Below are 12,087 nucleotides of genomic sequence, written 5' to 3'. Positions count from 1 at the left end.
TGCCCCCTCCCCGGGGAGCGACCCCGCTGGAATGCTGGCCCCAGACCTTCGCAGAGTTCCCCTCTCTGCCCCGAGGCCAGCCTGCCCTCGGGCGTCCCCACCACGCCAGAGCCGCCCGCGTGGAAGCCCATTTTGTGGGCCAAGGGACAGCGGCCCGAACACATGGTCGGGGACTGGGTCTCCGTGCTGGGGGAACCGGGCAGGCACCTCTCGTCACCCGAGTGAGGACAGGTTTGGCTTTAATTTCGGCTGGCGTGGCCCCTGCACTCTGAGGTGGTCCTTCCAACTCCCCACCTGCCGGTGCCCCGGGGCCTGGGCTCTCGGTGTGGCAAAGGCATCCCACCAGCCCTTTCCTGCTGTTTCCCCTGCCCACCTTGAGGTGCTTGGACTCAAAGTTGAGTGGGAAGCTGGCCTCAGGGCCAGAACCACACACTCCAGGGCCCACGTAGGTTTCGGGGGGAGCCCTGGTCCCCACCCTAGCGGAGACCTGCTGACAGGGCCCATGTCACCCGGCCGGACTTGGACGAGCAGTGGCCTGGAGTTAAGACAGGCAGGCCCTTTAGGCAGCTAGTAACCCCCAGGTGAGAGCCAAGGGGTCAGCTGGTCCACACCTCGCTCCATTCTCTGCGCCTGTCTCCACAGTGCCTCTGCTGGCCTCCTGTAAGGCAAAGCCCCAGGCTAGGCCCCAAAGCTTGCCCTTGGGGTCAAAACACCGCTATTGGGTGAGCACCTCCCCTGCTCCGGGCTCTGACTGCCCTCCCACAGAGTAAATATTAGGGCTCCGTTTGAAAGACGTGCACCAGGGCTTCAGGGTCACAGGTACTGAACACACAGCACATGCAGTCTTTCTCCTGCCTCCCCCCTGGTCTGCTCCCTTGGGCTCTGTGGGTTGACGCCAGGCAAGAACGCCCACCCCCTCCCGCCTCCGTAGTCTTCACCCTGCCTGGTTCCTCCTGCCCCTCACCCCCATATGCACCACCTTAGCTGTTGATACCCCTGAAATCCGGCCAGGGTTCTACCACTGCCTCATTGTCTCTCCAATCTGGTGCTGCTGCTGGACCAGTGGGGTCGGTGAGCCCTGGCCAGGACCTCAGAGCCCAGCTGCCCCCAGTATCAGGGAGGCGACCTGTTCACCAGCAATGCCCTGCGGTCCTCACCTGAGCCCTAATGGGATGAGTGACCATAGCATGAGGAGATTGAATTTGAACCCAGGGCTGCCATGTGTTAGGATCCACAGTACCTTCCACTTCTGGGAGCGACCCTCTCCCCATCCCCAGGGGGCTGTTCCCAGTTTCTACATGGAGAAGTGGGCCTGCATGGCAATGCCCTGCCCTTAATGTCGGCCACCTGCACAGTCTTACCTGGCCCTCCCAACACCCAGCCCCTACTGCAGCTGAGGCACCCAGAGGCATTGGAGAGGTGGCATCGTGTTGAGATTGGGGAAGAGACTGGCCCTTCAGTCAAAGGGGCCTAGAGGGGTGGGGGTTGGGTGGGCACATGGGTCCCCTTGCTGGGGGAGGGGCAGAGAAGGGGTTTTGTCAGGAGTCAGAGAGGTGGGGCTGAGGACAAGGCAGGGTGACCACACAGCAGCCACGGTGACCACCAACAAGTGGCACATTCCTTCCTGGACAGAGTGTCCCTGGCTCCTTGGTAAGCAGGGACATCTGGCCCTTGGCAGACACCTGCTGTATGACCTTGGCCAAGTCCCTTCCCTCACCATCCTCAAGGAGATGTTGGAGAATTGGATGACATCATGGAATGGTTGGCGCTCCGTAACTTCAACAAACATTCCACGTGCCCTTCTGGGTGCCGTGGTGGGGGTGGGGGTGGGTACCAGGAAAAGAAATTATTCAGAAACACCCCCCAGGGGGAGGAGCTAGGGTCAGGGGGAGGGTCAGATGGTGGGAAGGGAAGAGAATGTGGTCGTGAAAACAAAGCGGGCTTTGTCTTGTGGCCCTCTTTGTTTTTTATCTGGTTATTCAACCTATTTTGAATTTCAAATAACATTAGAAGAGCAGTGTTGAGATTTTTCTACTGGGAAATGGCAGCAGAGATTAAAAAAAAAAATTCTCTGAGGCACCTTCTAAGTGTTCTTGTTGAAATCTTATCAAGCCTTATCCAGGCCCCTGGAGGTGAACGACTTGTCCCAGGTCACACTGTGAGGACATGGAGTCTCCAGCCTAATACTAAGAAGGTGGGGAGGGGGTGGGGCAATGCTGTGGTGTGAAGGTTATCACAAAGGTTTCTGGGGATTGGGACTGGCTGTGTGCAGTGCTGGAGCCCAAGCGAGCCAGGTGCTGGGAAAGAAGGGCAGAAGGCAGGCCAAGTCAGGCTACGAGGCTGCTGCCCCACCCTCCGCACATGTTGCCGATCTGGGGAGACAAGACTGGGCTCCACAAGCCAGTCCAGGGCGCCATGAGTCAGAGGCTCTGAGTTCAAGTCCCGACTAGCTCTTCGAATGGGACCCAGCAAAGCTGACCCTCCCCTGGGTCAGGGGCAAACCTGGGGCCAGACCATTGGCTCATGGAGGCCCCTCTAGCCTGGATTTTTTATGATATGGGAAGGGAGGGGGTCAGATGGAGAGGACTGACCGTGGGACCTTAGTCCAGAGTGGGATTGCGGGGGGGGCGGGTAAGAGGAGGCCTGGAGGGGAGCGCTCTGGACCCCTGCTGAGCTTTTCTTAAAACAAGTTCTCTGAGAAGGTCCTTTGTCAGAGGCTGCTGGAAAAAGCAACTTGGTCACAGGATCCTTTTTTGGGGGGGCAGGGAGCACCTTGAAGGTGGAGGGTTCTGAGGTGGGGGGAGGGAGGCTGTGTATAGCAGTTCACCTTCCCTCTTGCCTGCCCCCTCCTGACACCTTGGGGTGGGAGATCTTACCCACAGACCAGCCAGAGGCCACAGACCCTGGAGCCCAAGGGCTCTGGTGCATGAGGTCACCAGCCCCCTACTGCATGGCCATGGGCAAGTGGTTCCACTTCTCTGCCCCTTCCTTTTTCTCCTCTGTTAAGCATGCCTTCCTCAGGGCTCTCCATGTGTACTGCAAGTGACCCCTGTATCATGGTACGGTAGGTCCCCAAATTTATTTGGCCTACCGCCCCTTTTGTAGAAGTAAAATAAGTGACAACTCCTCCCCTGGCAATGACCAACATTTGAACTGTAACCTATCATCCAAAACAGCAGTTCTCAACCTGTGGGCCGCGACCCCTTTGGGGTCGAGCAACCCCTTCACAGGGGTCGTCCGATTCATCACAGTAGCAAAATGACAGCGATGAAGTAGCAACAAAAAAATGATTTTATGGTTGGGGGGTCCCCAACACATGAGGAACTGTATTAGAGGGCTGCGGCATTAGGAAGGTTGAGAACCGCTGATCTAGCATAAAGTGTGGGCATCTGCTTTGGCCGTCCCTCCCGTCTGGTCCAGCACCCCCCAGGGCCTATATCCCGTACTTAGGAAAACACTGCCATATACACACTTTCCCCCAGGAGCCCGGGTGACTCCGGTGTAGTGGTTACATGTTGGGCTGTGAATTGCAAGGGCAGCAGGGTGAAACCACTAAGCCTCTCCTCTAAGGAAAGAAGGCTCTTTCTGTTCCTCTGAAGAGGCCCAGTCTCAGACACTCACAGGGGCAGTTCTACCCCATCCTGCAGGGCGGGTGAGTAGGAGCAAACTCAATGGCATCGAGGGTTTAAAGAATCCTGTAGTTTCTACCAGCTCAGCATGTGCTTTTAAGGAGGGATCCCTGGTGGGGTAGTGGGTACACATTGGGCCGCCAACCGCAAGGTCAGCAGTTTGAAATGCCCAGCCTCCTGGGAGAGAGAGGACCCTTCTTCCTCCTGTGAAGATTTTCAATCTCAGAAACCCACAGGGGCAGTTCTACCCTGCCCGACAGGATGCCCCTGAGTACCACAACACTCGATGACAGTCGGTTTATTTGTTTGTTTGTTTTGGTGCTCCTTGAAGTCCGGCTTATGCTCAGCATTTTGTCAGCATGAGCTCCGCCTGTCACCCTCCTCTCTGTCCTTCCAGGTCTCCATCCGCAGCCCGGAGAGGTGCCTTCCACAGGTGGCCCGCCCTCTGCCCACTGCCCCAGTTGTGACAGCTGCTTCTGCAGGACCTGAAGCCGGGGCTCCGGGAGATACCAGCCATGGGCACCCCCCAGCCTCAGTCTTTGGGGGTAGCACCTTAGGACACCATCCAGAGGGAACTGAGGCGTCGGGCTCTGGGCCCCGTGGGCATGGACCAGCCGCTGTGAGCAGCCCGCTCAGATGCCAGGCACCCAGGGGGCCGGAGGGGCCCCGACCATGAGCCTTGGCAAGCTCTCTCCCGTGGGCTGGGTGTCCAGCTCACAGGGGAAGAGGCGGCTGACAGCCGACATGATCAGCCCCCCACTTGGGGATTTCCGCCACACCATGCACGTGGGCCGAGGTGGGGACGTCTTTGGGGACACCTCCTTCCTTAGCAACCATGGTGGCAGCTCCGGGAGAACCCACCGCTCCCCCCGGAGCTTCCTGGCCAGGAAACTGCAGCAGGTGCGGAGGGTGGGGGCTCTGCCCCGGCGGATGGCCTCTCCACCGGGGCCCTCCCCGGCCCCACCCGCCATCTCCCCCATCATCAAGAACGCCATCTCCCTGCCGCAGCTCAACCAGGCAGCCTACGACAGCCTCCTGGTGGGCAAGCTCAGCTTTGACAGCAGCCCGGCCTGCTCCACAGGCGGCAGCTCCAGCTACGGTGAGCGCCCAATTCCGTGCCTGCTTGTCCGTGGCTGAGGCCTGACGGTTCCCATGGTGCTGAAACCCCGGGGCCTGGGTGGGTGGGATCTGTTGGAAACCAGACTGTCTGTCCGTTGCCCACCTCAAACACATCCAGGTGGAGAGGGGACTTCCGCATGTGACTCAGGCAAACCCCTCTCCCTCGGGCCCCTCCCGCTCCCTCCAACCAAAGCAGCCCCCTGTGTCAGACTGATGAGAGGGAGAGGTTAAGAGCCAGCGCTCTGGATCGGGATTCCGGCTCTGTCCAGCCGGCCTTGGGAAAAACTGCAAGGCCTCAGGATGAGGCATGTCGCGAGCGGGGCCCAGACCCTGGTACATGGTAGGTGCTCAGAGCATGTGAACCTTTGTTATTTGCACAAAGGTTTCTGTAATTGACAAACTTGGAAAGGCGCTCACGTGGACAACAGCAAAGGCCCTTCCCGCCCTAGCCAGAGTGGCAGCGGGGTTCTCCTTGGCCCAGCTGGCAGGAGAGAAGCCTGGACCTGTGGGTTCATGCTGCCCACCTGGTGGCCACTCCCTTTCCTGCAGCTTCCACACCAGAGATAGCCTCCACTGCATCCCACTCCCCTAGGGGGCTGCTCAGCACCCCACAGGGCAGTGGCCCCAAGTGTCCATTAGGTCTCAAGCCTGGCGGCCCAGGAGGCAAAAGGTGGGGCGAGATGACTGGGAAGGCACATGCTCTGTTTCCATTCTGAGGTGTAGGCAGTCCGTTTCCAATGCTGGTCTATCACTGGGTGGGTGGGTACATGCATGCGTGGGGCAGCACATGTCCCCAGGCACAAGTCCAAGGGAGCACCAGGGAATCCCCTCTTGACTGTCCATCGTGAAGTTCTCTAGTGACGCCCCTACCATCCACTCCATGGGGGTTTACAAACTTAGAGATTCCCTAGTCCCATTCCATTCCCCCCCCCCACCTCCAGCCAGACTCGGGCTCCCAGGCCTGATTGTCCACGTCCGCATGTCTCTTCCAGGCCTGGACTCAGGGTTCTGTACCATCGCCCGCCTGCCTCGCCAGGAGAAGACCCGGGACCGGGACCGGGACCAGGACCGGGAAAGCTCCCTCCCCACCGAGCCCCAGCTCCGCCGCTCAGACTCCCTTCTGTCCTTCCGCCTGGACCTGGACCTCGGGCCCTCCCTCCTCAGCGAGTTCCTGGGGGTCATGAGCTTCTCAGACGACCCTGCAGCTGAGACCCCCGCCCCCGTTCCCACCTCGAACCCCATAGCCCCTGCCATGAGCCCCCGGCCCCCCCGTGGACACTGCCCTAACGGGGTGACCGCTGGGTCCAGCACAGGGACTGGGGCGGGGCCCAACTCAGCGCTCGAGGGTCCCCGTGCACTTTCAGGCTCGGCCCCTGGCCGGCGTTGGGGAGCAGGCTGTGGGGACAGCCACCCGCACATGGAGGAGGGTGTCCAGCGGGAGCTGGTGGAGGTGCTGCCCAAAGCCGAGGCCTCCTGGGAGGGCCAGGATGGCCAGCGAGGAACCTCCCGTGGCAGGGGCCCCGTACCCAGCACCGTCTTAACTGATACCTTTGTGCTGAGTGATAGAGAGGAAGATGATGAGGTCAAGGTGTGAGGGGCTGGGCTGGGCCCATCGTCCTGGGCCTGGGGCTCAGGACCTTGACTGGATTAGCCACCCCTCATGGTCCCCTGGAGAGAGAGGTGCTGCCAGATGAGAAATGGGAAACCCGAATTTTGTCTAAGCCGTGCCTCTGCAGGACGGACTTGGGAGGGGAATACAGAAGGGCCAGGCTTGTCTGGGTTCTAGCACCCTGCCAGACTGGCCCGCCTCCCCCACTGCCACTCTGCACCCAGTGGCCACTCCTTGCATGTCCTGTCCCTTCTCCCCCCGCCCCCTGGCCACCCCCTTTCTGGCCAGCCTCACAGTGCAGCCTTTGTGCAGAGCTGTCCTCAGCAGCGGGGGCCCGGGCACACAAGGCCATTGTCTGCTCTCCCAAAGGGGAGGTTGCCCCCCGCCCCTCCACCTCCCAGCCCCTACTGGGCCTGAGCACCCACCCAACCTGCCCACACTCTCCCAGAAACCTGGAGAAAGGTCTGGTGCGACTTCACGGGGGAAGGCACCCAGCTTCCTGTGCACCCCAGGCCACCCCTGAGCCTGATTAAAAAGGGCTTTTTGATAAAATGTGCTTTGTGAGATGCTTAGAGCTTGGGGACATGCTGGGGACTTGGGGGGCGGCGGGGGAGAAGGGGTGGTTCCAGGCCCAGCCTTAGCAGCCTGCTCTCCAGGGAGTATAGGAAGCCCTGGACCCCCCTCAGGGCCCCCAGTGAGGACCCTGGGCAGAGTAATGAGTAACCCAGATGGAATGTCCCCTTGATAAGAGGCCCAGGTGGGGGCCCTTATCTGCAGTTCCGGGAACAGCCCTGTCCCAGCTTCTTGCCCCATAATCCCACAGGAGCAGCTTGGTCTGTGCCCTGGGGTAATAGGAAGCTGGCGTGGAGAGATCACTGGTTGGCACAAAGGTTAAGGTGCCTGTTCTTAGCCAACCAGTCGGCAGTTCAAACCCACCCAACGGCACCTCAGAAGATGCCCACCAGTCCCCTCTGAGCGACCCCATCCTTGAAGACCCAGGGGCAGTTCTGTCCTGCACCCACGGGGTCCAGGTGGTCGGGAGCCTGGGCTTCCTCTGTCGGGTGGTCTGTATCCTTATGCCTCGATGTATCGGTTTCCGGAGGGTGCCCTCAACATCCACGTGCCTCTGCAGCACAGACTGCATGTCCTGCCACAGCAAGGCATGATCCGGGCAGGTTCTCTGGTTCTCCCACACCCTTGGGAAAGAGAGTGGTACAGGGGGCTGGAGGGAGTGCGGGGCAGGGCCCGGTCACTGGAGCGGCAGTGATCAGGAATCGGAGGCGTTTTATTCAGGTGGGTACTGCCCACTCATTCAATCTTGAAGGAGGAGACCTTGAACCCCCCCTTCACGCTCATGTAACTCAGTTGGCTGTGGCCCAGTCTGTTGGGAAAGGTCACCACGTGGTCGTCTGGCAGCTTCACCTGGAACTGTTCGTTCTCGAAGGTCACGGTGAACTACATGAGAGGGGAGAAGGGAGGCAGGATGCCCCTGGAAATGAGCCAGGGCAGGGGCTTGGGGCCCCCCCGCCCTTGACATTCACCCCAGGCCCGATTCCCCATGCACCTCACCTTGACCTCTGACCCTGGGCTGAAGCAAAGGTGGCTTTCGCGTTGTTCCTTGCCCCAACTGCCATCCATGGAGTTGCAGACAATGCAGGACTCGTTGAAGCGGGGGTTGAAGTGCAGGTTCAGCTTGTTAGCCTCCTGACCTAGGTTAATCGAAAAACTGGAGAAGTGGAGAGGGTTAGGGGGTCCTTCCGGGTCAAGCCATGCATGGGGAGGGGGCACTGTTCTAGTTGCCCACCGGCTGGAGGAGACACCAGAGACATGCTGCGGTAGCACAAACTCACTGCCATGGAGTCCATCCCCACTCGGCGACCCTGTAAGACAGCGGTTCTCCACCTTCCGAATGCCGGGACCCTTTCATACACGTCCTTGTGGTGGTGACCACCCCCAACCAGAAAGTTATTTCCGTTGCTACTTCATCACTGTCATTTTGCTACTGTGATGGATCGGGTGACCCCTGTGAAAGGGTTGTTTGACCCCCAAAGGGGTCCCGACCGAGAGGTTGAGAACCGCTGCTGTAGGCCTGGATTGAACTGCCCCTTATCGGGTTGGGAGACGGTAACTCTTCGTAGGAGTAGAAAGCCTCATCCTTCTCCCACGGGCAGCTGGTGGTTCCCAACTGCTTACCTTTAGACTAGCGGCCCAGCGTGTACCCCACCTGAAGACGAGGGCGATGACAAGCCACTGAGCATGATCACCCAACAGGAGCACAGCCCACAGGCTTCTGACTGACATGTAATGCCCCTCATGGCTGTCCTGGGAACTCTGAAACCCACTCCGTTTGGCTATAAGCAGGTGCCCCCCCCCCCGGGGGGGGGGGGCGGGGGAGGAGGAGGAAAGTGTCCCGTCACTGGAGGTATACATTTGGGACCCCGTGGCAGCATTGTGACAGGAGCCTCAGTTAGACTTGCTGGGCTCCTGGAGGTTTCAGGGGTACCCCATATTTCTGCATGGGATCCTTTTTCCTCTTGACTGCTCCCCCTTCCCAGCCCAAAGCTGGTGAAGATCCGTCCCCAGAACCACTAGAATTGTCTGCCCACAGGTGAGCCCTGCTGGGCTGTGACCCCACCAGGTAGGGAGGAGCTGCAAAGGGGACCACTGATGCCCCCTGGTGGCTGGCCAGCCCTGGGAAGGGACCTGTGCCCCTGGGGGCTTGGCCTTTCTGTGCTCCCACCTGCTGGGGGCTGGGCGGGGCTCCTCCCCCTTCAGTGGCTGTTGGGGGCATCAGTTGTGCGATTCTGATGGTCTCCAAACCCAGCTTCCTACTAACATGAGAAGGAACAAGCACACCATTGCCCCCTTAGCCTGTGGCATCTCTCAGGGTAGACAGGCTGGCATGGGATACCTCACAAGGCCACTGCACCTGCTTTGGTCTGTGGGAAGTCCCCCCACCCCACCCCACCCCCTCCTTACCCATTAGTGCCGTCGGCAATCTTGCCCTTGATCTTCAGGGTAGTCCCGGACTTCACGTCCATGTTTTTGACCTCAAATTCTTCCTGCGCCAACAGAGAAGCATCCCATGACCCAGAGCTTCATTCCACCTGGTCCTAAAGGAGAGGTTTCCACTCCTCGGTCCCTGCCTGCCTGAGGGGAAGGAGAAGCCCAGAGCCCCCTCCACTGCGCTCTCCTCTCAGCCGGCCTGTGGAACTGCAGCATCTGCAGGCGCAGAGCCCAGCCCTGGACTTGGTAGAGCAGAGCGGCCCCTGCTGGCTTCCGAAGATGCTTGAGCGCACAAGAGCCTCCTCCAGTCCTTCCCAAAGCTCCGGTGGCTGTGCTTAGTGCCTGCTCCAAACCTGGGATGACTTTCAAAACGGGACACAGAACCAGAGGTCCAACTCATAGCAGTCCTCCTCTGGGTTTCTGAGACGGTAACCATCTATGGGAGTAGAAAGCCCAGGAGTAGAAAGCCCAGGCTGGTGGTTTCGAACTGCTGATCATGTGGATCGCAGCCCAATGAGTGCCCACTACACCACCAGGGCTCCTAGAAAACTCCTTCCATGACATGTGAACTAACGCACCTACCAAAGTCCCTTTCCGGTGCTCACTTGTGTGACTACGCACTCCAAAGCCGTTGCGGAGACACCCAGGGGAATAAGACCCACCTTCCAGCTGCCTGGGGAGGGGGGCTCCAGAGCATGGCCGCAAAGCCCCCAGCAGCCGAGTCTCCGATGAAAGGCCAGGCGAGGGCCCTCGTTAGGGTTACCTCTGAGGGCTCCCATCTGCCGCGAGTCCCCGTGTTCCCTGGACGGAGCGGACATGTGTGTGGTCCCAGCAGTGTGGGGCTGGGCTTTCCAAGCTCATTACCCAAGTCTAGGAAAGGCCCAGTTTTCCCACCCCCAAGGGAGGGTGGGGGTGAAGGTGCTGGGCCAAACAGGCACCCAAGGTCTCTCGCCATGTACGGGAGAGCATCTCCGTGGTGAGTTCTGTTCACTGTTGTGGGTTTTTCTCAGTGGAGCTGCTGAGCCTGAGAAGCCCTGTGTCCACCCATCGGCCAGGCGCTTCACCTCAGGGCTGGGCAGGGCAGGTGATGTGACCAGCGCCACCCGCAGGCACCTGCCTCCTCTCTACAAACAGGATCTGGCTTGCCACCCTTACCCCTGCTGCGCCAGGGTTGTAAGGTACGACTGGGGTGTATTCCCAGCTCCACCACTGACGGGCTGAGGGACCTGAGGTCAGCCTCTCCCCTTTGTGGACTTGGGGGTTTCCCATCTGTGTTGGGAGAATTTGGGTGAGGGGTCCCTGGAGAAGATAGGAGTGAGGAAAGCAGGGGGACCCAGTGGAGAGTGGGGTGCCCCACAGTCGGCCTCCCTGGGAGGCACATGGTCTCTCCAGGTGGCACCTCGTTCGATCCTCACGGGGTGGGGATGGAGGGCAGCTGTGATGCTCAGATTCCGGAGGCTGGGGCTCAGAGAGGGGCAGTGCCTCACCTGAGGCCACACAGCAGGCTCTGGCAGAGCCGGGTTAGGAATCAGCATCCCTGGGGCTTCGTACAGGACCCACTCCACCCACCCCTGCCCTTGATGGATGGTGACCTTGGGCGGTCTGATCTCTGAGCCTGTTCGCTCATCTTGAGAAAGCTCCATAGAAGTTGCGGTGCATGGGCAAGTTCTTCCCAATGCGTAACCACCCTTATAGGACAGAGGGGACGGGCCCCTAGGGTGTCCTCTGCTGTAACCTGCAGAGAGCAGATCTCGGGCAGCTGGTGGGCTCGAACCACTGAACTTTCCGTTAGCAGTCCTGTGTTTAACCACTGAGCGCTCCCCCAGCTCCCTCAATAGACGTTAACAGTGCCATCATCATTACGAAGGGTGACATTGAGGCGGGGGGTGGGGGGGGCTTGGGGGGGACCCTGGTGGTGCAGTGGGCTCACTACTGGGCTTCGAATCTAGAGGTTAGTGGTTTGAGCCCACCAGCCCTCCTCCTGAGAAAGACGAGGCTTGTCTGCTTCTGTAAAGGTTGCAGCTTTGGAAATGGTAGGGTCACTGTGAATTGGAAGCAGTTCCCCATCAGCGGGTTTGGTTTGGGGAAAGAGGCCGAGGTTTAGTCAGTGCGGGAGAGTGGAGACCCATGGCCTAGCATCCTCCTCCTACAGAGGGTCTCTACCCTGAGGCACCCCACTCCCACCCAAAGACATGGATGAATGGGGGAGGGGGCAGTGGGGACCCCAGGCAGCCTCACCGGCATAGTGACGGCTCCAGTGACAGCTCCGGGGACACTCTGGGACTCCTCGAGATCTGTGCGCAGGGCCTCACCTCTTTTTCGGGCTTATACCCTAGGATGTTACACATTAACTCCCCTGAGGCTGTAAATGGAGACTTTGGCCCTTTTTTAAACAGATGCCCCACTGTCCTCCAACCACCTGCACCCTCAGCAAACAGAAGAGGACCTCGCCCAGCCCAACCCAGCCCAGCCCAGAGCATCCTGGGGTCTCCCTCCCCAGGGCTGCAGGGTGCCCAGCTCTGCTCTGGCACCGCACCGTGTGGGCCCGCGAGGCCAGGCCACCCACCTCCCTGAGGCTCGCTTTACAAGAAAATCCCTTCCTTTTCTTTGGCGCCTCGATTCAGCTTGTCTACTTTTCCCCTGGCCCCAGTTTCCCCTGATGATACAACGAGTTTAGAAAGACATACAGGGTGGATTGGAAGGAAAGATCTAGAAAGATCTATA

At 59.7% G+C, this 12,087-nt stretch overlaps 2 protein-coding genes across 4 annotated transcripts in view; one reads left to right on the top strand and one right to left on the bottom strand.

Annotated features, from left to right (window-relative positions):
• The window catches only part of CDC42EP1 (CDC42 effector protein 1), an 18,422-nt gene extending 11,513 nt beyond the window's left edge, over positions 1-6,909 (top strand). The window contains exons 3-5 of one of the 3 annotated variants that reach the window (XM_045292949.1): positions 4,027-4,529; positions 4,638-4,728; positions 5,741-6,909. In XM_045292949.1, the coding sequence (XP_045148884.1) occupies positions 4,266-4,529; positions 4,638-4,728; positions 5,741-6,342 (957 nt within the window). In that variant the 5' untranslated portion in view covers positions 4,027-4,265 and the 3' untranslated portion in view covers positions 6,343-6,909. Of the gene's footprint in view, positions 1-3,822; positions 4,729-5,740 lie in introns of those variants that run through there. The other 2 variants (XM_045292942.1, XM_004700704.2) reach the window with 2 other exon arrangements.
• A 712-nt stretch (positions 6,910-7,621) lies between these two features.
• On the bottom strand, positions 7,622-11,675 carry LGALS2 (galectin 2). Its single transcript, XM_004700299.4, has 4 exons — positions 11,602-11,675; positions 9,337-9,419; positions 7,927-8,083; positions 7,622-7,812 (listed from the first exon to the last, which is right to left on the bottom strand). Exons 1-4 carry the CDS (start codon positions 11,605-11,607, stop codon positions 7,666-7,668), a joined length of 393 nt encoding a protein of 130 aa, XP_004700356.2. The 5' UTR covers positions 11,608-11,675; the 3' UTR covers positions 7,622-7,665.
• Between the last annotated feature and the right edge of the window lie 412 nt (positions 11,676-12,087).

The sequence above is a fragment of the Echinops telfairi genome, unplaced genomic scaffold, assembly GCF_000313985.2.
Source record: "Echinops telfairi isolate 266 unplaced genomic scaffold, ASM31398v2 ScPeMD7_2;HRSCAF=8, whole genome shotgun sequence".
Lineage (NCBI taxonomy): Eukaryota > Metazoa > Chordata > Mammalia > Afrosoricida > Tenrecidae > Echinops > Echinops telfairi.
Note: the sequence above shows the minus strand (reverse complement) of the source record. Positions and strands in the feature narration are given on the sequence as shown.